At 47.2% G+C, this 27,096-nt stretch overlaps 1 protein-coding gene across 1 annotated transcript; it reads right to left on the bottom strand.

Moving 5' to 3' along the window:
• Window positions 1-12,664: 12,664 nt before the first annotated feature.
• Window positions 12,665-23,368, bottom strand: LOC136371726 (tubulin alpha-1C chain-like). The gene is made up of 5 exons (XM_066335994.1): window positions 23,325-23,368; window positions 18,419-18,641; window positions 15,384-15,532; window positions 13,367-14,047; window positions 12,665-13,123 (listed from the first exon to the last, which is right to left on the bottom strand). Exons 1-5 carry the CDS (start codon window positions 23,325-23,327, stop codon window positions 12,830-12,832), a joined length of 1,350 nt encoding a protein of 449 aa, XP_066192091.1. The 5' UTR covers window positions 23,328-23,368; the 3' UTR covers window positions 12,665-12,829.
• Between the last annotated feature and the right edge of the window lie 3,728 nt (window positions 23,369-27,096).

The following is a 27,096-nucleotide window of genomic DNA, read 5'->3' as shown; positions in this document are numbered from 1 at the left end:
TCCCTGTGGGGCAGAGACGTTTGAACAGTGGATTACGGTGTTCCACAGATAAACCCATTTCTGCAATGATTCCCTGAGGACTCCTTTCATCAGAGCTGAAGGACCACATTCAGCAGGACTACTTCTGTCACATCTAAAGGCCTCCCATGGGGCTGTGATAAAAAAACAGTCAGACACTGATGTTTTACTTAGGTAGTTGTGATGGAGGAGAAAAAGCACTTGCTACAAAGATCTGAAGATGAGCAGAGCAGGGAGATCAAGGGATGACCCAGGGATGAAAAACAGATGCCTCAAAGGGAGGGCAGAGTGGCTCAGGGCTGGAGAAAATGGAGATTTAAGGTAAGCAGGAAGCCCTAGAGGGTCTGTGTATCCCATCAGGCATCTTACTTGTCTTTCCTGTTAACAAAAACACTTCATCACCACGAATGTATACTTTTGCACATTGCCTCCTCTGTATTTTCCCTCTGCTGTGACATCTGCAGTGTTTGTTCTGTTCAGGGGATTAGCGTGGCACAGCACTGTCTGGCTTAGAAACCCAATTCCCCAAGTGTAAGAGGAACAAGCTGCAGGAAGGAAAGCTGATTTCCCTCAGCTAGAATGAGAGTGCAGACATTCCTTCTTCATGGTTCAGTTCACTGCCATTAATTAACACCTTTCATTTAGATGGGCTTTCTCTAAGCCTGTTCCATTTGTGCCCTTTGAGCAGAATTTCCCCATTTGCTGCAGCTCAGTGTTAACCCAGGAGCAGCTGCAGGGCTAGCACGGACCAAGCAGGGACAGAGAAATAAGGGAGCAGGACTCCAACACATAGTGCAAAGGCCACCTAAAGGGGTTGGCCCAAAGTGAGGAGTGCCAAGGCTTCCAACTGAAGCCAAGCATTCTTCACCAACATCAGGGATTTTTTCTTGGCAACTCCTTCATCCTCACCCAGCTGTGAGCTCCAAATTGAGCATCTGTCCAGAACCATTCATATCCAAGTGTCCCTTTACATGCTGCTGCAGAACAACTTTCCTCACACACCATCTGACTGCAGGAGTCTCATTAGCCTGGGAGGATACTGAGCAAATTTTTTGTGTTTTCTTGGATGGGCACCATGCTGTGAACTTTCCTACTAGTGCAAACCTCCCCTTCATTCTCCTGCACCAGCCATCACCTGCCTGGAGCACCTTGTTCACACAGCCCATATTGATTTGTTTGCATTTATATATCTAACTCAGACACTGCAAGGAAGATCACAGAATCCCAGACAGGTTTGGGCTGGGAGGGACTTCAAAGCTCATCTTCTTCCACACTCTGCCATGGGCAGGACACCTTCCACTATTCTCAGGTTGCTCCAAGCCCTGTCCAACCTGGCCTTGGACACTTCAGGGACAGGGCAGCCTAGGCTGCACTAGGCCAGGGCCTCAGTACCCTCACAGCAAGGAATTCCTTCCCAATATTCCATCTAAACCTGCCCCCCCCAGCAGTGTGAATAGTCTTCATCTTTGCTGTAGGCTCCCTTCAGGTACTGGAAGGCTATAATTAGGTGACCCCAAAGCTTCTCTTCCCTATGCTGAACAATCCCAATTTCCTCAACTTTTCTTCACAGGAGAGGTGCTCCATCCCTTTGATCAGCTTCATGGCCTCCTCTGGACTCACTCCAGCAGCATCACATCCTTCCTGCGCTGGGGACCCCAGAGGTAGAGACAACGCTGCAGCTGGTGGGTGTTTCCTGAGAGCAGAGTAAAGAGCAGGTTAATCTTTCCCCCTTCTGTGTACCTGTCCTTGCCATTCTAGACCAGCTCTCCTCTTCAGAAAAAGGCTGGCTACCAGTCCCTCCACCCAACACTTTCCATCCCAGTCTGGGTCTGTTTGGTTTAATTCTGTGTTGCAGCAGGAGCTTCCACTGCAGGCACTTGCTCCAGCACCCAGTGAGCACTGGTGCCATCAGTTTGGCACAACAGGAACACTGAGAAGAGCAGCTTTAGGAAACACCATACCCTGGACTTCTGAGCAGACAGAAGATATCTGCTCTTAGAACACTGGAACAGCCAAGCAAACAGCTCACAGAGGCTCTGCAATGAGCAGTACTCAGTGAAATATGGTAACATTTCACAAGCTCCACTCCAGAATAACCCAGAACCAAGGTGGAGGAGATCCTGCCCAGAAGGTGCACTACCATATGCAGGGACCATCAGCACCACACAGGGAGTTGAAATTCCACTGAAGCCAAAGCTCTCATTTCATCAGCAGTCTGGCCTAATTAAAGCTCTACATGTTTAGAGGAACACAGGGTAGGGAGAGATGTGCTGAGCTTCTCAGCTCTTTAAGAAAATAGGTTCCTGGGAACCAGCAGATTTAGTAAGCAGAATCTCTGACAGATCAAACCAAACCAGTTTTCCTGGGCAAACCAACAGCCTGTACAAACCTGCAACACAGTCCAAGTGTCATCATCAAGGCTAGAGAAGGGGTTTACATTTTCCAGCTGCTCCCAGAGATGGTGATGCACATCGGTCCTTGAGAAACAGGGCTATTAGTGACAAGGCACTGTGATCTTGGGATCCAGGTCAAAATGATGGAGTATTCTGAATACACTGGGCTCTGGACATTTATAGCACAGCTCCCAGCTCAGACATTGCACTGAATCTTGCTCTGATGCCAGGCCTGACTGCCTGTCTCACACTGTGCCCTGGGCAAGGCTCAGCAGCAGCACTCAGATGGGGAATTAGGTACTTTGCTGGCAACTTTTGCTACAAGAGAACCATTGTTTTTAATCTGGAGATGCCCTGGTATGTTTCTGCCTTTCCTCCAGAAGCTGCCCCTGTCCCTTTCCATACTGCTCCCTGTGATCCCTTCTGCACTCCGGGGGAGCCAAAGAGCCCCAGCAGCTCTGAACTCCTCAGGCTGGAGATGTCAGTACAGGAAACCTGCTGAGGGGCCTGCGGAGGGGCAGGCAGGAAACCTGAGCTGTGGGCTGGAACTGAGTGGCCGAGGACAGAAGTCCCCCAGCTGCACACAGGCCCAGTGGGGACTGTCAACAGCCAGGTAAGAACAGCTGGTGAGCATGTGGAGCCAATATGGAAGCTTCCCTGCAGTTGTGCAACTGCCTTCAGCATTACTTTTATTAATAAAATTCTGTAAGTCCCTTACCCTGTCATTAGCTGCTATTAAAGCTGAGTAAAGCCTTACTCCAAAATCCTTGCCCAGACTACCCTAAGAACTAGGATAAGCAAACTGTAGCTATTGGAAATGCTGGAAAAGCAGAGCTGAGGTGCTGTTTCACATGCCTCACCTTGCTCTGGGCAGTTGCTGACTCACACTGAAGAAATTTGGGCTGCACCTTCCTGTGCTTCAGCATGCAAGTGACAGTAGTGTGGGACACAACCTGCTTCCAGGCAGGACATGCAGCAGGTGGGATTCTCATGGTGTGGAGGCTGACAAGGGACCTGTCACCATTGCAGCACTGACAGGCACTGAGGGTGAGGCTTTGAAGTTCATTATCTTAAGGCAGGTGCCTAAAATAGGTCAGAGTAACCTCACCCAACCCCCCCCTTGCTGCTCTGCACCGACTGTAAAGGGAGCATGGGGTGACTTGCTCAGCCCCAGGCCTCAGTGCTTGAGAAAGTGAAGCCCTGGCAACAACAGAGCAACTTGGGAAACACTTTTTGCCACAATGTATAAAACCACAAAGTCTAGCTTTCTTCTTAGTAAAAAACCACTGAGAGGTGAAAATGCAGCTTCTCTGCCCCAGCCCCTTGGTTGCAGTGAAACAAAGTACCATCAGGACTGATCCTCCAGGAGGATCTGAACTCAGCTGTATTTTTTGCCAGGGCAAGCAGCAGCAGCAGCAGCAGCATGAAACCCTCCCACAACTCAGCAGACTGTGCCCTGTGCCAGTCCTCTGTCACTGTGTGAAACTGCACTGTGTGTACCACCTCAAATAAACCTGTGCCCCTCCCATGCTGCCATGACCCCCTGGGCCTAGGCAAGGAGAAGCTGGTTCTGCAGAAAATGTTTAATTAGCAAATCTTGTTCCCAGTCAGGCTTCCTGCCTCTGCCACAGCCGAAATCCCCCTCGGTTACTCGATATATGCTCCAGGACTTGCTTTCAGGGCATCATTAAGGCAGCAAGGACACTTCATTGGCCTGGGCAATTGTACAGGATTCAAGGATCCTTGTACCTGGGTACCTGCACCTGCATTCCAGAGCGATCTACACTCTCAAACTCTCCCACAAAGTTTCCATCACCAAGTACACACAAAGCCATCTAAGCACCTGTGGATCACTTAAAATACACTAAAAATTTACAGTCCAAGGCTGAGCAGACAAGGAGTTGTCTGTTAAAACCTGGGTTTTAAACCACTCATTTGCTGATAAAGAGCCATAATTGCTCCTAAAAGGGATTTAAAGGTGCAGAAATAGTTGCCGATCACTTGAGTACAATGGAGAATTTGCAAGAATTACATGAATTAAGCCAGAGAAGACATTTCAGTCAATGTTGATGACAAAGGTGACAATATCAGCAAACCAAAGGTGGCAAAACCCCATATCTACCGTATCAAGGCAGACTGATACTCAGTATGGGAGATGGCACACAGTAAAAAGCAGCTAGGGAGCCAGCAGGCATTCAAAGGGGAAAGGGCAGCATTAAACAACCTGGCAATGGAAAGACTTTAGGAGCATTACAGTCAAAAAATTAGGCTTCCAAATGCAGAGTTCTGAGAGAGTTTCACAAAGGAATCTTGGCTGTCTTCATACCTGGAACCACACACATCTAAGGAAGATGATGTAAAAAATTTAAAGTCTCTAACAGACGTTAGAGCATCTCTCATAAGGAAGTACAAGATTAAACAAGAAAAGCCTTTACTGACCACAAGTACAACAGGAAGGATTACTCTTGATCTGCCAGCACCTACAATTAGCAAAAAAAGGGTGTCAGCACACAGGTGCTTCAGAGAAGTGCCTGCACTGATCATGTATGAGTGTTTAATACAACTAGTCCAAAGTAAACAGAGTCTACACCAGTGTGGGGTCAAGCTGCCGCCCTCAGGCTCGTCAGGCAGATCCAACACATGCAGACACTTAGCAGACATTAAGTACTTGCAGGCAGTAACAGTAACGAAGCCAGTGCACATATGCTCTAATAGTCAAAGCTGGAGCCAAAACACTCTGCTCGGATCTGCAACAGCAGTGAACAAGCAAAGAAACAGGCACAGAATTTGAAAACACAGAGAGGAAGATAAACACTAAACACAGCAACAAGTAAAACAAGAAACAGGAGTACTCTGCTTGGAAGTGCCAGTAACTTGCTGGAATGATGAGGGAAGTCAGGGAATAGGAACCCCCATCTCTGGGTGCCATATGTTCACTGCAAGGCATTAACACCAGATTGAAAAGCATTTGTGGACAATGGCAGAAACTGCTCTATAACATACTGAGACGTGACTGGGACACTTCCATGCATGCATGGGCTCTGCTTACACACAAACATGCCACAGAAGTTGTGAAGAAAAAAGGCAAAAACCATTCTGTCCCACTCAGCTGGGAACAGTGGAGTCTGTGGTTCCACAGCAGCTGTAGCTGAGCCCTGGTAGCCCACAGTTCCCTGCTCCAGCACCCAGCTGGTCCTACACTGAGTTTGGGGGGACAAAAAAACCCTGAGCCCTTCTTGCAGGGAATTTTTTTTTCCCAATTTAACACAAAGCTCAGTGTCAAGGGCAGTGTAAGAGTGAAAACATGATTGCGTGGGTGAGACAACAGTGACAGTCAACAGATAAGATATATGTATACATATTTAGATAGATATAGATATTTAAAATATACACATCCAAAAAAAAAAAAAAAACCAAAAAAAAAAAAAACCAAAAAAAACCCCACCAAAAAACACCTCACTCAGCACAGGGCATTGCTGTGGCAACTTGTGCAGAATTGCACAGAGTCAACTCCAGAACTGCTGGATGACAGCACCAGGCTCAATGTGAGACATCACACTCTCTTGTGAACACTGCACACCAGTAGCAGCCACCCAAGGCAGGTTCCACAACAGGGTTTGGAAATAACTGAAAAGCCACAAAGATCCTCACCCTCAGCAGAACAAGTGAAGTGCAGCTTTTGCAAGTGGTGGTGAGGTAAGAGCATGAAATGCATTTGACAGTTCCAGCCACAGAGCTCAAACAACAGGAAAAGCAACACAAAGATGCTGAAGGTCTTTGCAACCTCCTTGAAGAACATTGCTTGGAATTCCTCCCTAATTTGAAGCTCTGCAACAAGTCCCTCACAGCAGCCACCATTGAAACAGGAACATTGACAGCCAGTAACATCAGGAGTTCCTGTCTTGGAGAAAGGACAGATGAAAACTGCAGAAAAATCGCATAAATGCTGAGACTAGAAAAAAAATCAGAGTCTAACTATTGCCCCAGCACTGCCCTGTTTACTACTAAACCATGTTCCCAAATGCCAAATCCACAAGTTTTTTTAACACTTCCAGGGACGGTGACTCCACCACTACCCTGGGCAACTGTGCCAGTGCTTGACCATCCTTTTGGGAAGACATTTTCCCTAATATCTAATCTAAATCTCCCCAGTACTACTCGAGGTCATTTCCTCTTGTCCTGTGCCTTGTCCACTGAGAGCAGAGCCTGACCCCATCCTGGCTCCCCCTCCTGTCAGGGAGGGTTTCAGACCAGAAGGTCCCCCCTGAGCTCCGTTTTCTCCAGGCTGAGCCCCTCCAGCTGCTTCTGAGCCAAGTCTCATTACATCTGAACCATTTCTGACAGAAGAATTTGTCCCAATTTAAGCCTTCTGAAGTCAAACACAAGCTCTGGACTTGACAACAACAGGCACTTTGAATTAAGTCAGTTTTCTAACTTCAGAATGGATAAAAAAAGTCCACTTCTGCCCTTTACCTTCTTTCTCCTAATCCCCTTGATATTGCAAAAGGATCCCAGCACACCTAGCTCAGGCTACAGGTAACTAACAGATGCAGTGCTTGGAAAAGTCAACTTCACCCACCAAACAAAAGGCACAGTTTGAGAGAATTACAGATTGCCAAGTACCTCTGGCCCTGACCTGGTGGATGCAGTGTCCTAGCAGCAGAGCTGACTGGTGTGCAAAGAGCAGAGACAGGCCTGCAGCTAGAGCTCAGCAACAGCATCTCACCATTTCAATCCAGAACTGTTTAGAGATAAAAGAACTGCAGCTTAAGAGGAAGTCACAAACAGGCCCTCTGCACAGCACGATGGCAGTTCAACACCACCCAGCACCTCCCGAGGGGAGCAGAAATGCCTAATGCAGCATGTTTGGGGCAGCCTTCCTGGGGCCCTGATCCAATCCACATGGACACTAGCCTCAAAGTCATCTGGAACGTTTTTTTTTCAACTTCTCCCTTAACATCTGATCTCCACTCCCAATCTTATAAAGCGAATTTTGATATCCCTGCCTGTGATCAGGACTTGCTTCCCCACTTTTTGAAACTCCCAAAGAAAGGCTTAAACTCTTGTTCCTCCCTCAGCTTTGCAGCTGATGTATCAAAATCACAGCTGCATAACTTGAGCCAAAATTGAGAGACCACTCACACACTTACTCGTGTCACACAGAAGCCTGGAATAGATCTTAAAGCCAAGATGAGCACTTCCAATGGGCTGCAATGCTTCATTTTAAAGGGACTCAGATCCAACTCCTTTTTTTTCTTATAAAGAGTAATTCGCTTAAGACTTCCCAGGTCTCTCTGAACATCTAATAATTCTAATTCAGCATTGAAAAAAAGTAATTCCTAAATGTTTCTGGAATGTTTTCTGGATCTTCAGACTTAGTATTTACAGCTATTGTTTTCTAGCAAACATTTGAAAATAAGAATTTAACTTTTTGTGCCCAAGTACTCCAGGCTCCTGACACAGACAGGGAAAACAAAACAATGCTGCAGAAAAAGTAGGAAACCTGCGCCTGAAAGATGGCTGGAAGTCGAGTAAACAGAGTAGTATCTCAAGATCTAAAAATATCTTTAAACAACTCTGCATGTTTTATATCACATCAAGCTGGCCATGCAAAGGAGGGTCTGCAGAACACCACAGAATGGGGACATGGCAACAGAAACATGGAGACCAGGGTTTAACTGACTCAATTCACTGAAAAGCTCCACAGACAGCACCATTCCTCATGTGACTCTTGCCCCTTTTTAAATTTTATTTAGTAGCCTGGTATTCTCAGCATCTTGTCAGCCAACACCGACAAAACCTTCAGAGCAATGTCCCAGTTCATCATGCTCTCATTCCATTCCCCATTAACAGCCAGTTGTGACCCCACATCTTTAATCTACTTGCCCAACTTTTAGGAGAGATCTGTAGATCAAAGTCTCTGCACAGCCTGGAAGTTACACTGTTAGTTCTCCTTCTAATTCAAACCCAGATAGAGTAAAGGGATTAATCATTATCACCTCCTCAACACACAGAGGAACCCCTACAGCCCTTCCAGGGAGTCCTGCAATATGATGGAAAATGGTTCTTCAGCTCTTTACTGCTGAATTGACTTATAAGCCAAGTCCTTGTTTCTGGAGTTCAAAAGAAAATGCTTTTTTATTTGAAGTAATTCCTTATAAACATGACAAAACAGGCAAGATCAGGAGTCACCTAATTCAGTACCTTTTTCATTACAGAAGACTCTGTGTTTTCTCAGCCATAGCAGCTCACAGCTCCTATCCAGGATATGGCATCTCCACATTTAGTGCCAGACTCATTTTTCTTCCTAAACTTTTATGAGTAATAGAAGAAATGTGACTTTAAAGGTACTTCTGTGAAGGTGGTGAGGCCCTGGCACAGGGTGCCCAGAGAAGCTGTGGCTGCCCCATCCCTGAAGTGTTCAAGGCCACATTGGACAGGGCTTGGAGCAATCTGGGATAGTGAAAGGTGTCCCTGCCCATGGCAGAGGGTGGAGTGAGATGAGCTTTAAGGTCCCTTCCAACCAAAACCATTCTGTGATTGACAAAAACCTGCAAAATAATTGGAATCTGCAGTTGCTACAAAATTTGAGCACCCCACTGCACTGTGAAATAGCTCTGCACTATAAATAGTGACCACTGCAGCTTTGTTTCTGAGCAGTCTCCTACACACAGGAAACCGTGGCCTGCTGCAAAGGCAAACAGGTTTATCTGGCAGAGCAGGGGCACTGGAGCCCAGAGGCAACACACATAGGGTAGCACGGCAGCAGCACTGCTGCAGCTCTCCAGCTCTTTGCTGTGACAATGTTCACAGGGACTAGACTGCAAAGCAGAGTCAGTATGAAATGATGCCAGCCCAGATTTTCTTGGGGCATTTGCCAGATGTGGAGCAGGACGCCAACAGCAATGCCAGCAGGCCTGGCAAGGCTGAAGGCCTGGGGCAAAACAACCAAAAGTTGTGCCAACATGCTCCTGTAAGTGGGCAAAAAGGAATGGAATGAGTGAATGGGTGAATGCTACTCATTTGACAGAATTTTAAGTATCTGAGGCACAAAAGTTGTTTTTTTATATCACTTGATATCAGTTTATCTGTAGGAAGGAGGTAGTGGTATGTATAGCTGTGGGCTTATATTACCTCTGGTGCCCAAATGTGATTTTTATCGTACAATTACACTGTGGCATGCTTACTATAGAAATTAGAAATGTACATAATTATATATAATATAGATATTAGCACATTAAAGAGGATTTGGATTGCTTTTTCAGAGAGCAGAGTGGGTGGAAATCAAATTCTGCTGCACTGCATTCTCCTGGAACAGCACCAGAACCATTCTAGAACAGATCTTACAGATAACACCAGAATTTACAATAAAGTTCACAGTGACCGCCATGGTTCCAACTCATCTCCTCCTCCACCTCATGACTCACACAAGTTATTCTGTCAGGTGAGAGCTATTAATTGCCAATCTCAATACTGGAGAAAGCTGTGTCACCACACAGGTAAAGATATATTTAGTTACCACTAGATAATGCCTGCATTTCTGCCAGTGCAAATAGGCACATGACTGTGCAAAGCTCAAGTATGGGCATTTCTTATCAAAGAAAACAACACAATGTATTGAATAAGAGAAAGGCTTTCAGAGTGCAGAGCAAAAAATTTCCTTTAAGTGACAGCTAACATCAACCTCTGCAAGTTTCAGAAGTTCACACTCTTACACTCAAATTTTAATTCAGTGCAAGATCTCATCTACATTTCAGGAAGCAGATGAACCACACATTTGTTAATTCAACCATACAGTCAGTAATTAGAACATGTTTAAGGATTTCTGCAGCTCACTGAAGCAAGAGCAGTTTTAGCAGGATTTTCCTGCTGTAATTATCTTGGCTTCATATCTGAGAAAAACCCTATCTTATCTTAGCTCAGCATGCACATGCCTACACAGAGAGCAGCTGCCCACTAGCTAAAGCAACAGGGTTTCTTAATACTAATAAGATGAAGTCTCAAGTATGATGTAGGCTGAAAATGTATGTGTTTTCAGCATCAGTCCCATGGCTACCAGACCACAGTATCTTCTTGTGAAACCTTCCACCCATCATGTTGCAGATTACATCTTCTCTAAGTAACATTACATGTTACTTTTAAAAATTAGAAGCATAATGATTCTCATCTAATGCCTAGAATGAGATTCCCAGGTTTTCAGAGCCCAGTATTCCATATGCACAAGGATTTTACATGGCTGCTGAGGGCCCTGCACAGCCTCATCGCTGTACACGCCTGGATAAAACAGACACACCATGAGCCAATTCCCATCGCAGAGGAAGTGGCCTCAATACAAGTAATCCACCAATGCAGTAAAAACCAGACACTATTTTCAGGAGAGAGTAAGCCAGGCTTCATTGAAGCCAAATTCCTCACAGAAAAGCCAAATCACTGCTAAAAAATCCCACTGAAGGCCAGTTTAGAAACCCACAACTCCAACACAATTAACTTCCAAATGCAATCATGCTGCTGCACTTGTGGCACAGAGCACTCTCCATTATCTGCTGGCAATAGAGGATCTTTGGGGTGAAAACCTGACACCTGCATGGCATCAAACAGCCCTGTGCACATTTCTCTCTGGGCACTGCCATCCCATTAAAACCTGAATGCTTGCCGACATGGAGTCGTTCTGACTATAATGAATGTGTCTGTCCCTGGGCCCCACCAAACACATTTGCTTAATCAACCAGTAAGCAGGAAAATATGTTAATCAACGGGACTTCAAATTCATCTCAGTTATGTCTACCCTGGAACATAAAACCACAAGGAAAAACAAATGAGAAACTCACTGAAACACTGGCCATGCTCAGCTGTGCTAATGGCAGGAGGTGTGATTGCCACACATCCTGCACAACAGCAGGGTTGACTGTCTGAGAGAACCGTTGAGGTGATAAAGCACTGAAACTGTTCTCCCCATCTTTGTAAAATCGGTTACTTCCAGCTCCAAGAATTTCAAATCAGATTGATTCAACACAATGGCTGAAAAAACACAGAGTGATCCAGGACAAGAGGAGCCAAAGCAATTCCTGGTCAGCTGTCACAGACCAGGTTGTTCTAGGACCCCTCCATCAACAGCAGCAGCCTGTTACTCTAAATTACAGGTGACACCCCCACCTAGAGCAAGTCCAGCCAAATGGGACCAGGAAAAGGGCCTCACTTTGTGAGGAGATGTCACATAATGCAGCATTACCTGAGCACTGAAGCTTCCATGCAGAAGGGAGTTCAGGAATCTCACATACTCCAGCTGAGACTCCTGCCAAGCAGGTGTGCACATCTGCAACTAACAGATTTCAAGGCTTGGCCTGAATCATGCTCTGCTATCAAATCAGAAGGAATATGAATAAATTTGAAATCAGATGGGGAAAATTCTCCAAATCTCATCTTGGAGTCAGACTGGTATCCTGTAATCATATTCATTATTTAATCATCATCTTAAGATTCAACTATTCCACCTTTGGCATTGCTGTGGGGAGATTCCTCAGTCATTCAGCTCTACAACAGTGAAGTTATTTGGTTTGTGGTTCACTATGTGCCCAGGCCCCCCACTCAGTCCATGCAGAAGGTTACAGACAGAAACTGTTCACATCTGAAGATAAATTTGATTAGCCAAATCCTCTCCTGTTCCATCAGCTTACACAGAAGAAGGATGGCAGTTTCCATATTGGAACCCATGGAACAATTAGGTCTGCAAAAGACTTAGTTTTAGGGAAAACTGAGGTGTTTAACTGTGGCCAGTTAACCAAGAGATTTTTCTCCAGACAGCATCAAGCAAAGCCTGACTCTAGAGAGCTGCAGACAGAGACTTCACTTCCCTCTGTGGGAGGGCACAGTAACACAAGGGCAATCACTGCTCAGGTTCTGGCTACAGTGGCAGGTTCATCATGCTATGGGCACACCCTTCCTGGGCATCTCCTCCTCATCCAGGTTACTGCATCTCAAAGTTACTGGCCCTCCTGAAGTCTAAGAATAGAAGACAACCCAAACAGCCTTCCATTTTGAAGATTTAGCATCTTTTATGGGTAACACAGCTCCTTTTGCCTCTTGTGACACCAGCTCTAGAGTTCTGGGAAAAATATACCTAATACCTTCCAGAAAAACCTGCAGATCATTCTAGTCTCATATACTGGGCACTAATAGCTCTTCAAATAGCAATGCTTTAAGGAAAAAAACTGACTGAACTAGAGCATGGTAATTTTGTTTTCTTCAGAAAGGAATTCCACCTCTTGGGACTGCTGACCGCATGTAGTTAATGAGTGTACATAGTGTTTGGACACTACCAAAGTTTTTGATTAAAGAAGTTTATTCCAATCAGTTGACATGATTTACATTGCTACTAAAGAGGCAGTAAAATGGCAACGATTTGCAATTCACTGTTGGATTTAATATTCTTCACCTTCATCTTCTCCATCCATCGAGTCTGTGCCCACTTCTTCATAATCTTTCTCAAGAGCAGCCAAATCTTCCCGAGCCTCCGAGAACTCCCCCTCCTCCATCCCTTCTCCAACATACCAGTGAACAAAGGCACGTTTGGCATACATCAGGTCAAACTTGTGGTCCAGGCGAGCCCAGGCCTCAGCAATGGCTGTGGTATTGCTCAGCATGCAGACTGCCCGCTGGACTTTGGCCAGGTCACCCCCAGGAACCACTGTGGGGGGCTGGTAATTGATGCCAACCTATAGGAGATGCAAAAGAGACCATGAGTTTCTTTGTGGTGTTTGACAATGACAATTATCAAAGTCAGACAACAGGAGTTGATTAAAATTTGTCACTCACAAAACAGCTCTGCATGAGCACCTAAATCTCCGCATCTCAGAATATAAACTGGGTACCTACAGAACAGCTCAGCGCAAATACACTCCATACACCTAGGACAGCGAATGAGAAGTTTAATAAGTCATGCTGGAACTGAGACTTGCCTTAAATCCAGTAGGACACCAGTCCACGAACTGGATGGTGCGCTTGGTCTTGATGGCGGCGATGGCGGCGTTGACGTCCTTGGGCACCACGTCCCCGCGGTACAGCATGCAGCACGCCATGTACTTGCCGTGCCGCGGGTCGCACTTCACCATCTGGTTGGAGGGCTCGAAGCAGGCGTTGGTGATCTCGGCCACGGACAGCTGCTCGTGGTAGGCCTTCTCCGCCGAAATAATCGGGGAATACGTCACCAGCGGGAAGTGGATACGGGGGTAAGGCACCAGGTTAGTCTGGAATTCTGTAAGATCCACGTTTAAGGCACCGTCGAACCGAAGGGAAGCAGTAATGGAAGATACTATCTGACCAATGAGGCGATTGAGGTTGGTGTAGGTTGGGCGTTCAATGTCCAGGTTCCTACGGCAAATGTCATAAATGGCCTCATTGTCAACCATGAAGGCACAGTCAGAGTGCTCCAGCGTAGTGTGGGTGGTCAGGATGGAGTTGTAGGGCTCTACAACAGCTGTCGAGACCTGAGGGGCAGGGTAGATGGCGAATTCCAGCTTCGATTTTTTCCCATAGTCAACCGAGAGGCGCTCCATCAGCAGAGAGGTGAAACCAGATCCAGTCCCTCCCCCAAAGCTGTGGAAAATCAGGAAGCCCTGCAAGCCAGTGCACTGATCTGACTGAAAGAGAAAATACAGGTGTTCAAGACACTGTGTGCATTAAGAATCCCCAATTAAGCTCAAGAAAGACAGCTCTGAATTCTGACACATACCAACTGTTCAAGCTTCAGAAATACACAGTTTATCCACCAAGCGTTAAGGAGGTGCCCCATGAAAAACAATATTCTCGGCTGGTTTAAACCCCCTACGTATTGGATGGTGACCACCATCACTTCAAACTGCCATCTTAAAATTCCTTCTACCCCCAGTTCTCAGCTGAGAGCATTAACAACGAGCAAGTAAAGCAGGAATATTCAAAGTGTATCTACCTATCAATAGATAGATAATATTCATAATATTCAGTATGTATCTACCCCTAACAGTTGGTATTCTCTATCTGCACAAAAGTAGAGCAATCCCCCATCCTGGGGCTACTGTTCTAAAGCTGTAGGAGTGCCAAGTGTGTATCTCTGCTCAGGGGAGCGAGCTGTCACAGCTATTACAGTGCCAGCCCCATTCACTCCACTCAGAAGACAGCCCTGTCCTCACAAAGAGGTGCCACATGATGCTCAGCTCCCAGGATTAACAGGGACTGCCAACAGCTTGTACAAAGAAATTACGACTGTTTTTCAGGTCAAAGTACAGCCTGCTGCAAACTTATCATTGGTTTAATTAGAGACTGTGGCAGTCAAGTGTTGAGAATAATTCCAGTTGTGATCTGCAAAAGGTGAACTTTAAGACGCACCTTAGCACTCCATATCAAAGCACCTGGGTTTTGTGCAATGAGAATTCCTACCTTTGAGACATAGATTGGGCAATGGACATGCTTAATAAATAGGGAACTTGAACCTCCTAAACTGCAACCTTCATAAGCTTGCCACTTGACTGAAGGGCAAGGGAGGTTGAAAATATCCCAACTTACTGGGATCTATTCTTTTTCTACTGTTATATACCATAAAATGAATGGAGAAATCATAATAGCAGGAAATGCAAACAGTATCTAAACCATGGAAGCACGCACTTATTTAAACTTCCTTGAAAGAGCCACAGCCAGAAACCAATCCTTCTCCAGCAGGAACTAGACAAATCATAATTTGTGGTTCTGGCTTTCTGAACATGAATCTATACATGAAGTTTTAGGTGCCTCATCAGCATTTTAGGCCACTTGAAAGCCATATCTGACAGGAATAATCCAGTCATCTCAGCTGGCTAAGGATAAAACCAAATGCAGGCTAAGTCCATAGAGTCTCATACCACAAAAATTCAAGCACAGTTTATAGGGCTATGCATTTGATAACTTCACTTCCAAATCCTGTAAAACAGATTTTTCAGAGCCTTCAGGAAAGAGAAGTCTTACCAGCTTCCTGATACGCTCTAGAACTAGATCAATTATCTCTTTTCCAACTGTGTAGTGACCTCGAGCATAGTTATTTGCAGCATCTTCTTTACCAGATATCAGTTGCTCAGGATGAAAGAGCTGCCTGTATGTCCCATTCCTAACTTCATCTGGGGAGAGACAAGATACATATTATTATACAATACATAAATATTTTAAAGTTAATTTTCTATGTAGACCATTTTTTCAAACTTCTGACGGTGTCCAGAATAATGTACTTAAACCTTTGGAGATAAAAAGCAACTACGTATCAGTAGGTGACTTCCTACAGCCTAAATGCTGAATAACTAAGAAAAATTAAGCTACTGCTTAGGAAACTGTTCTACTTTATACAAGTTTAGAAATTAGATCTGTCAGAACAATTTAAAACTGGACTATAGCAGTAGGACCATTCTTCCAGTTTTAGACAACTTGAGGAACATTTTGCAACTCAGCAGTTGAAATCCCATTTTCTCCCTTCACTTCCCAATCCCTCCAGGATACTTCTGCAGGCCAGCAGAGCAAACACTGCTTGCATGTCCCTTTCTCTTGACTGTACTTTCTGCCAAAGATAAAGAAGGGTTCAAAAGGAACAGGAGATGCTCTTGCAGAATTCTGCAATTATCTAAACCCTGAGCTGTAAGCTGCAGCACACACAACTGTGTTAAATCCACAGATGCACACATAGCATCCCCCAGCAGTTAGAGATTTGGAGACTGATTTAGACCCACTAGTTCTCAGAAATATACACTTACACCCAGCATGCTAAAGCTCTGTCCTACCAGAAAGGTACAACGACACTCAGCAGAGTTTTGTCTCTGGTTTAGATCAAGCCACTCTTGAGTTGTGTGCTATTGCAGTATTGCATCCTTTAATTAAATCAGGTGGACAGCAGAGAGCTTTATTAACTACAGCTGTAGTTGCTTGTTTGCATGTATTCATTAATCTGAAATACAACAAGCAAGACAAAGAAGTAAAGTTTAAGATGTAAAAAAATAGTTAGCATTCAAACCAATTTAGGCTGAGCAGCTCCCACTGCAGTCTGCCATCCAATATTCTAAAGTATTTTTAAGACTGCATCAAAAGAAAAACAACTTGGAAAATTTTACCATCTCAAATACCCATGTGTCTAAGACTTCCCATAATACCACTCCACATTACAAAGGGACAAATATAGGTAATAAGGGAAAAAGAGAGAACCAAAATAAAATGGTTCTTTATCCTATGCAGACAGGTAGCATGGGCCAGGATGGTCCTTGGGAAGTAACAAAACTTGTAGAGTTCAGAGGATCAGTCACTGGACTACGCAAGTGTCCCTGGAACAAAGGACTTGGGTGAGAGGACAGCTAAACCAGCTTGCCCCACACACACTAGCTGGGGTAGACAGTTAAAGACACTTGTGTTGAATTCCCAGACGTCACTGCCCTATTTTATGGTGGAAAGTTTGACAGTATTTTACCATCACATTCACAGAGGTGATGCATATCCACCATCCTGCTGGTTTCTGCAAGACCAGCACTGATCCGGAAGGACAGAAATCCCAGTGCACACAATCCCCAGCTGCACAGCTGCTGCATGCACAAAGATGGGTTTTTCACAAATTCAGTGCATACAGACTTGCTGCATGAATGGGGAGACTCATGAGCCCTGCCCAGGAAACTGGAGCAGTAATTTTCACATTAGCCAGGGAGGAATAACAATGGGCAGCTAACGCCCAGAAAGGCACATGATGCAACCTTTAACAGAAAGCCCTAACTTTGAGTATTACCAATCCTGCCCATCTCCCCACACTACACCTGCATCACCAACAAGCACTGGAACACACACTACTTTTTGGCATTTGTTCCTCGACTCACCAGCTCCTCTGCCCTGTTCTGCCACCTGTTCTCCCTCATCTCATTTCTCAGCCGTTCCTGGTTGCTCAGAGCCACCACCTGGCCAGCAGCAGAGGAGACAACAGCCACAGGGCTCAGAAAAGCACAAAAGCCAGACCTGAAACAGCTCCTGGGAATATTAGTGTATGGCCAAGGGTGTCTGGGCTTATTTCAAACCTATAGCCCAGCACTCCCACCCTTAAGCAGCCCCACAGCCTTCTGCTCCCCTGAGAGGCTTATTCAGCCACAGTTTGGGTACAGAGGAGCAACCTGAGCACATTCACACATATCCCCAACTGTGTATTGCAGAAAGATAAAGCACAGCAACTGCATAAGCACAGGCAACACAGACTGCTGCTGTAAAAGCCCTAAATAACTACTTGAGGCAAGACAGTCAAAAAACAGCTCCAGAATTACTTCTGGCACACACTGGTGAGAGGAAATCCAGGATTCCTGACACAAGGGATGAAGGTCTTGTGAAACCAGCAGCTCACATTGAAGCTGACAGTGCATCTACTGGCCAGGACGGAGGACTGGTCAGTGGCTGATGCATGGGATCACATCTGAACACCATGGGCCAGTGTTGCCAGAGCTTGGAACAGAACTCATTTTCAGGACTAGATTGTTTCTCAAAAATAAGGCGACAGGAAGTTGAAGCATGCGTTCAGAAGTCCCTGAATTTAGGCCAGTTATGGGGACTCATTTCTGCAATCACTGTTCAGCTTCCACAGATTGCTTTGGGAAACCACAGGAATCATTCCTGTGTACCAATAAGGAATCTTCCTAATGATACATACTGTGTCACTTAAAGAGGCTCTACTGGCTGCAGCACACATTATACCATGTTGCTCCAAGGGGCTATAACTGCTCCTTGCATAGCAAAAGCACAAAGCATATTTATGGGACCCATTTAACTCCACAGCCTGGCAGAAGGTAATGCTGAAATTCTTGACGGCACCACAGAGCACATTCGCCCATCTCAATGAACACAAAGTTAAGTATTTTCCATCAATAGAAAGGTGCAGACAAGCTTTATGCACTGAAAATTTCAAGCCTCGAAGCGTTTTTCAGGACTAGAGGAAGGGATCCCTTAACCAAAAGCCGTGACAATGTTCTACAGTGCCCTGCACGTGTCACTGTTACCTATGACTGCAGGTTCAAGGTCCACGAACACGGCACGTGGGACGTGCTTCCCCGCGCTGGTCTCGCTGAAGAAGGTGTTGAAGGAGTCGTCCCCGCCGCCGATGGTCTTGTCGCTGGGCATGTTGCCGTCGGGCTGGATGCCGTGCTCCAGGCAGTACAGCTCCCAGCAGGCATTGCCGATCTGCACGCCCGCCTGCCCCACGTGGATGGAGATGCACTCGCGCTGCGGGACAGAAACGCATCGCTCAGCACAAACAGCACTGCCCTTGTTTAGCAAACACTCAGCACACCCAGCGGGACTGCCAGCCCGCAAAGCCAGTACAACATTGGCCTTATTGTCTTGGTGTTGGGGGCATTTGGCACAAAACACAACAGAACACAAAAGCCCCTTTGAGACATCAGCAGCTCCACCCAGGAAAACCCTTTTTGGACATTATCATTTTTACAAGCTCATTCCTCTTTGTTATTCTTCAATCACACAGGAAGAGTCTGATCAACTCTTTCAAGTTCTTCAGTCAATTTCTCTCCTCATAGCAAACCGAATATTTAGAAAAGCTGATGATCACACCTCTCACTGGCCTAAGTGCCCAGAACAGCATCACTTAGACCCCAGCTCCAGGAGCACAGCCACCAGAGGCAGCAAAATCCTCCCAGGATCCGGGAGCACTTCATTTAATGTACGCAAAACCAAAAAAAATTTCTCCTGATCCTTTGAGGAAACTTCCATTCAGTAAGAAAGGCTTTGCCTAACAAACCCCTTCACATCCCTCCATAAATACAGACCCATCAGGCCTCAAACCACACTGCTGTACTGAACTCCTCAACACCAGAGAAAACGACCTCATGAAAGCCATGTAGAAAATAGTTCACAGCAGCAAGATTATCTGTTCCTACCCATTTATGGATTCCCAAGTTCCCTTTGATGTCCAGAGCAAAAACCCAGTTTCTTTAATATCACAGCACAGAACTTCAAATAGTAAAAGCTAAACTGTAAAAGAAACATCTTCAAACTCCTGGTCCATCTGTGGCATTTTATATCCAACATCTAGTTTTGAATGTCAGTAAAGCACATTCTAGAAAAGCCTATGTACACTTCAGTTTAATGTGATTGTTATTGAAAATTACATTCAGACCCTATGACTGGATGGGACAATTTGGTCCCCTGGAATTCAAGGATAAGCAGGAGTGCTTTCAGGCACAAGTACAGGTCAGGCAGAGAATGGACTGAGAGCAGCCCTGGGGAGAAGGACATGGGGGTGTTGGTGGATGAGGAGCTCAGTGTGCCCTGGCCACGTGTTCTGGCAGCCCAGAACCCCCAAGTGCTGCACTGATCCCCCAGTGTGGGCAGCAGGGAGGGGGGATTCTGCCCCTGTGCCCTGCTCAGGTGAGGCCCCACCTGCAGAGCTGCCTCCAGCCCTGGGGTTCCAGCACAGGGAGGATGTGGAACTGCTGGAGTGAGTCCAGAGGAGACCACGGAGCTGCTCTGAGGCCTGGAGCCTCTCTGCTCCGCAGCCAGGCTGGGAGAGCTGGGGGTGTTCAGCCTGGAGAGGAGAAGGCTCCAGGGAGACCTCAGAGCCCCTGCCAGTGCCTAAAGGGACTCCAAAAGAGCTGGAGAGGGACTTTTGACAAATGGAAACAGCCTTAAAATAAAGGAGGATAGGGTTAGATTAGATGTTAGAATGAAATTCTTCCCTCTGAGGGCACTGAGGCCCTGGCACAAGCTGCCCAGAGAAGCTGTGGCTGCCCTGTCCCCAGAAGTGTCCAAGACCAGGTTGGATGGGGCTTGAAGTAACTCCATCTAGTGGAAGAGTTGAAACTGGATGGTCTTTAAGGTCCCAACACAAATCATTCTGTGGTTCTATCCCCTGGAATTGCCTAGTCCACATCCACAGTCAATTATGAAAAGCAGGAGCACAATCCTTTCAAACTCATGGGGCACCCACGAAATTAAAATTTGTTTTTGTATAAAAAAAAAAAAAATCACCTGTTCTCAAGCACAGCACTGTACAGCTGAACTGTTTTTAAGCTCCCATCCATCCAAGCTGTATTTTCCAATGTCCAGCCCACATCCCCTCTGCAAGCAGCCTTACTCAGAGCTGTTGCCACAGTTCTCTCCAAAGCCATGACACCATCGCTCTCCAGGCTGAAGCACTGAGCTTGTCCAGTGCTGTCAGGGCAGAGGACACACAGCCAACCTGCACAGCGTGGAAAAGGGGACAGGAAAATTGGCTGCAGTGCTGCAGAGACCAGACTATGGCAATGACTCGAGAAGTATCCCTTTAGGAGAGCAGGACAGCCTGAAACTGTTCTGCAGGGTCAGGAGAACAACACAGACCACCACATCAGCCTGGATCCTCACCTGACTGAGGTTCTTCCTACCAGTCAGCCAAGCCTTACTAGAGAAACTCCTGAGCAGCTGGAACAGATCACTGAAAGGGTGTGTAAGGACTACACAGAGATGGAGGGTGTAAAGAAGGGTATGTGGAGCAGCTGAGGCCATTGACTTGTTCAGCCAGAAGAGGGGAGATCTGATCATGATCTAGAGCTTCCTCATGAGATGAGGCAGAGGGTCCTGTGGTGAGCAGTGATAGGATCCAAGGGAAGCTATGTTGGGGGAGGTTTGCATGGATATGAGGAAAACATCCTTCCTCCAGAGGGTGATCAGACAATGGAACAGGATCTCCATGGCGGTGGTCACAACCCCAGGGCTGACAGAACTCAACACTCTCAGGCAAAGAGTGGGATTCTTGGAAGTGTCCTGTGCAGGGCCAGGAGCTAGACTCAATGGCCCTTGTGGCTCCCTTCCAACTCTGAATGTACAGCCTGGCAACACAGCCACAGACCATGTGCTCCAGGTGCCACATCAAACCATGGCATGTTTACTCGGACAAAATACAAAGTTCAACACACTGGGCAGTGACTCCCTGTACACCAGTACACACAGTAACTGAGAGGCAGCTCTGTTGCAAAGATCCTGGAGGTTCACACAGAAACCAGCCTGAATGTCCCACAGGGCTCTCTTGTCCTCAGTAGGGCAAACCATTTGCCAGGGAACAAAAGGAAACACGTGGCTAGCACAGGAGAAGGCTTCCCTCTGCTCTGCATGTGGCTCCAGGACAGATTCTCAGAGATTGCTGCAAGGCTCAGGTTTGTGTTAAGAAAAACCTCCCCAGTGAAATGGTGTGGCCCTGGAACAGGTCACTGGAGAAGATCTCCATCCCTGGAGGTTTTCAAAACTTGGCTAGACAAGGTCAGTCACAAAGCCTGTCCAGGTGCTACTGTGAGTCCTGCTCTGAGAGTTCTTTCAACTGCTTTCCTACAACTCTACTAAGGACTTCTAAGTAGTATGTAGCTATTCAATGAAACACAAATCTTTGTCAGACACTAACGGATTCTCTGCCCAGTTTGCACTGCATGGCCTTTTCACAGCACCAAGAATACTAAAGAACAAGGCTCAGATTTTATTCCAAAAGCATCAGCTCCAAGTTGGAGCGACAGGCAACAGAACTGTCAAACATCATATCTCAGGGCCTTCACACATCACTGATGAGAGCTTCAGAATAAGGACTAGATGTATACAGACAGCACTGGTAAATGTATTCATCCACTACAGAATCCTCTTATTTACTTTAACATTAAATGCTTTCCCCACACTTATATACATTATTTGCAAGCACACAAAGTTTCAGGCAGAATTTCTCCAGCGCAGTCTCTGTCTTGTTTCCCTACAGGATGTGCTCCAGCTGAAGGGCACTAGCCTGTCCTGTCACTGCCCTTCTAGCAGTTGCAGATGGAGCCCCTCGCCACACTCACTGCTGGCTGCAGCCCCCAGCTCCTCCATGGCACTGCTGGCTCAGGTCCTCTGCACTCCCCAGCACTGTGCCCAATGTCCAGCTGCACCTGCGAAAGGCTGATGGGAAGCCAAAAGCTTCCTGAGAATGGCTGTGCCAGCTCAGACCAAACTCATCAGCACATATGGAGGAACACTGTTTCCCTAGGATGGGACTCCAGAGAACCTATATCCTTTGCACAGACAAGGGGCTGTAGTCATATCCTTGATTTGAACTTTATTTGAAAACTGCGGTAATAAACAGCCCCTCACATCCCACCAATACTCTAACTTACAATCATTTTCAGCTCAACAAGTATTTCCTACACGTTCACAAGCCTACAGTAACAGTCTTGCTACATTTGTAAATCCGTGCAACCTTCTGACAATCTCTGTCCAGAGATGCAGGAAGACAACACCCTCACGAGGAAGAGCCACCTGCCCATCCCAGACTCCAGCTGCGCTGCCCAGCTCAGCACCTGACCCTTGTCCTGTGGAACATCCCAGCCCCGTCACGCCTTTCAGATTACTCAATCTACCAGGTCATTCTCGCCAGCCAGCCTCACGAAGTCTCTCCCCCATCAGCTCAACCCTGGCGCTCCCACCGCGGACAGCCCCGGGCAGGAGCGGGGAGCGGCGGCCCGGCAGCACCGCGGAGGGCGGGCCGGGCTCCTCCTCCGGCCCCGCGCACACGGCGCGGAGGAGCCGCAGCTTTGGAACACGCAGAGGGAACGCGGCCGTTTTCCCGCGCTCTGCCGCAGGACGCCGCGGGGCCCTAGGGACAGGCGGCCCCGGGGGCTGCCGGTGCCCGTGGCGGACCTGCAGCCCCACAGCCGGCCGGGCCTGAGGGTCCCGCGGGCCGCCATGTTCTCGACGAGCCCGCCACCATTTTGGGACGAGATGGCGGGAGCGACAGGGCGCGGGACGAGACATGGCTCGGGACAGCGAGACCTACTGCCCACCACGGCCCGGCGGGGCCGTCCCGCCGCCCATCCCGTCCCGTCCCCCACCTTCCCGCTGCAGCGCGCAGTGCGGCGCCAGGCCAGCCCTGCCCCACCGAGCCCTCGCCCCACTCACCATGGCTCGGGAGCGCCGGGACAGACGCGCAACGAGTCTGAGCAGCACCGTAACAGCAGCAGCCCTCACCGGGCTCACTCTATATAACGTGGGAGGCGGGTTGCTCGGCTCTCTGCGCTGTGCTCATTGGCACGGCGTGCGCTCACCTGTGCACCATTGGATAACAGAAACGTCTGTCACTGCCCTGGGCGAACTATTGGCTGATTCGTAACAAGGGGCGGGAAGGGGGCGGGGTTTAGTCTTCCCGCCAACGAAGGCCGGCGCCTCCCTCCTCAGGCTCCGCTTCGGGCTGGGCTCGCTGTCAGCCTGATCCCCGCCCGGGGCTCGCTCTGTGCGCAGCCACTGACTGAGGGGACTCGGTACTTTCCACTCCCCGGGTGTTGGGCAAGGGCTCCCAGCTCAGCCTGAGGAGCCCAGAGCCAGCGGCCCTGGGAACGAGCCCTGAAGGACGGGGTCCCGTCGTGGCCTCCCACACAGGGTATCCTGGGTGAGTGCTCTCCCTGTCCCGGCTACGCGCACTGAGCCCGGAGAAAACCACAAGTGGAACACTCGGACAAAGCTGGGACCAAGGCATCGGTACCCTGGGATCTGCTGGGAGACAGCCTGAGAGCCTCACACCTGCCTGGTGGGCACCCAGAGGCCCCAGTCCTCCAGGCGGGCGCTGGGTGCTGTGTCTGGGCTAAAAGAGCGGGGTCTGGACAAATCCCTCTCCTGGAGGCTGGAGGCAGGTCCACTGCAGTCACCGGGAACAGCAGTGCCTGTGCCAAGTGCCACTATGGCATGAGGAGCCACAAAATTGGAAAGGACTCAAAGCTAAAGGGCCAAATCTGGAGAGCCACATAGATTCTACTGGAATCAGTAGCTATGAGTGGTGTTTAAATGCCCCAGTTTAAATTAGATATTAAGTAGGAAGCATAAAACCCCTGTGGTATGTCCTAAGGGTTATATTAACAGAAATATTCCTGGGACTGCCAAACTCACTCCCTGGGTAAAGGCAGCTGCTGCGTGTGCAGGAATGATGTTTGATACCTGGAGTTCCATCCATCCTTCAGGGCCTCAGCACCAGCACTGGTTTCAGGAAATTCCTTCTTTCTGCACTGAGCTGTGTTTGTGCAGCAGGAGAGGGATGTGAAACAATTTTGAACAATTACAAAGTAGATTATTTTTCTCGTCCTGTGTAGATCGCCAGTCCTGCAAGCAGCCTGGATAAAGGTTGTACTTTGAACAGGAGTGTGGGGGAATTGTGCCAGGCTGTATCTGTACATGGAGGGAAGGGATGAACCCCCTCACTCCAACTGATCCCCTGGGCAGGGGACTGATACCTGCTGAGGATGCTGCTCCTGCTGTTATCAACCCCATTGTGATCATCTGAGGCCAAGACACGGAATGAAACCTGTGTAGGTGGACCCTGAAAGAAAAGAGGGGCAAAAGCACTCCAGAAAAGAAGGATCAGAGGATCAAGAGAGGGAGTCAGAAGTGGAAGAAGGGGAAAAACCCACAAATAACATCAATAGAATTGTTTTTCCAAAGAAGGATGCCATGTGTAATGTATGACTGAAAAACAGGTGGGCTATAAGAAAGCACTAAACCATGTTTAGGGAATTTGGCCATTCCCACACCAGAGTGGGGAATGATCACACAAATGTGAGCTGAGTGATGGACATCAAGGGAAAATATAAAGGTGTGCAATGTTTTTTTAAAGATAAATCTTTTCTTTCATGTCTTGATCCTCAGCAAGCCCAAACTCTGCTTAGTGCTTTCAGGCTGGTATATATTTGAAGGATCCAGTCAATATTAAACTTCTAATAATCCTCAACCTGTGCTCCAAGAGACCTGAAAGAACTTCTCTTCCTGTTCTTTTCTCTCATTTGTTTTATCCTAATTGCTTGGCCTAACTTCACTGAGGCATGACCTTGGCTGCAAACTGCCTTTAGCTGTGACCATCTCCTTAGTGAAGCTGTTTGGTAAAGAAGGCCAGGATAGTCCTGGTTGTCTGAGATAGGAAGAAGTGAAATGACAGAACCATGGAATGGCTTGGGTTGGAAGGGACCTTAAAACTCATTCCTGCCGTGGGCAGGGGACACCTTCCACTATCCCAGGCTGCTCCAAGCCCCATCCAACCTGGCCTTGGACACTTCCAGGGATGGGATAGACACAGCTTCTCTGGGCCCGTTGTGCCAGGGCCTCTCTTAACCTCACAGGGCAGAATTTCTTCCCAACACCTAGTCTAAATCTCTCCTCTTTTAGTTTAAAATCATCTCCTGCCTGATCCTGTCACTCTCTGCCCCTGAAAACCTTTGCAGCTGTAGATGTTGATGATCAGATAGGAGGGATCCCCTTGCAGTGGTCGTGAACTATTGGAAGGTGAAAGAGAAAAATGGTTACAATATTTTCTTTTCTTTTGTTATTTTTTTTTTAAAGAAAAAAAAACCAGTTTAGAAGTTCTTTAATTTTTTTAATTATCTGTTGTGCTTTTCTCAGTTGAAAACAAAATACCAGCACTATGTGACTAGTGGGACCTTTGCGAGCCCAGATTAGGGAATACTTTTCATGTAGGTTAAAAGAAAAAATAGGTAAAATTAGCTTTAATTCTTCCACATGTTGCTATTGTATTACAACTATTTCAGTGTTCTCTTTTTTCCCTTCTCAAAGCCTCCCATTTTAGACACCAGGTACATCTGTAAGAATTTCATCTGCTCATTCAAAGCAATACATTTGGTTCTGTTGTTCCAAATTACCACGGAAATCTTCAACTTATGAGCAAAGTTTAATCTAAACTGTACAATGTATGGAAAATAAGTGCCCACACTGATTTTTTTTTAAATCATTATTTTCAAACTAGTTATAAGACTTTAAAGATTTGATTTATGCTTTTCAAATGTGCTTACCTGAAATAACACTTACACTGCTCCAACTGCCCTTCAACTCTGCCAGTGCAGGTGAGCAGTGGGGCAGAGCCTCGACTGCCAGTGGTACAGAGTCACACACTCAGGGGGTTTTATCCTCTGGTAGAAATGTTGCAGCACCACGACACGAGATGGGTCAGACCCCTTGCCAAAGCAGAAAATTCAGATGGTATCACTCTGAGTGCAGTGAGCATTCTCTTCCACTTAGCTGACCAAATCAGAGATTAGGCTGGGCTGTGGTGTTAAAGGGTGCCCTGGTCCAGCTTCAGCTGAGGTTTTGACATGCTTAATTCCTGTATGCAGTACCTGCTCTGACTTGGGCACCTGCAACCTGTGCTGGCATTGCCTCAGCCCCCTCCAGGCTGTGTTGGGGGTCTCATGTGGCATCAAGGGCAGGTTCAGGTTGGACATCAGGAAGAATTTTCCTCTCTAAAAGGGTGATTAAACACTGGAAGGAGCTTCCCAGGGAGTTTTGGAGTCTCCATCCCTGGAGATGTCCAAGAAAGGACTGGACATGGACTCAGTGGTCTAGGCTGGTTGGCAAGGTAGGAGGGAGTTGGACTTAGACTTTATGATCTTTGAGGTCTTTTCCAACCTAAATGATTCTATGAAAAGGACATCAAGGCAATGATACCACATGTTTGGCACTTGGAGCTGAGTGTGCATCAGTTTCCCTCAGTGTGCCCTCCCAGAGCTGCTGCACTAGCAAGAAGTCCCTCAGTCCTATGTGTTAGGAAAATCAATCCACAAACGCCAGAGGTTTATATCCAATGAAGGAGACAGAGGAGTCCTTTTACTTCATTCGGATAAAGGGAGAGGCCATGGGGCATTTCCCCTGAGGTCTCTCCAGTTTTGGGGGATGCAGC

Source organism: Sylvia atricapilla, chromosome 25 (genome assembly GCF_009819655.1).
Source record: "Sylvia atricapilla isolate bSylAtr1 chromosome 25, bSylAtr1.pri, whole genome shotgun sequence".
Lineage (NCBI taxonomy): Eukaryota > Metazoa > Chordata > Aves > Passeriformes > Sylviidae > Sylvia > Sylvia atricapilla.
This window is presented reverse-complemented; position numbering and strand designations above follow the sequence as displayed.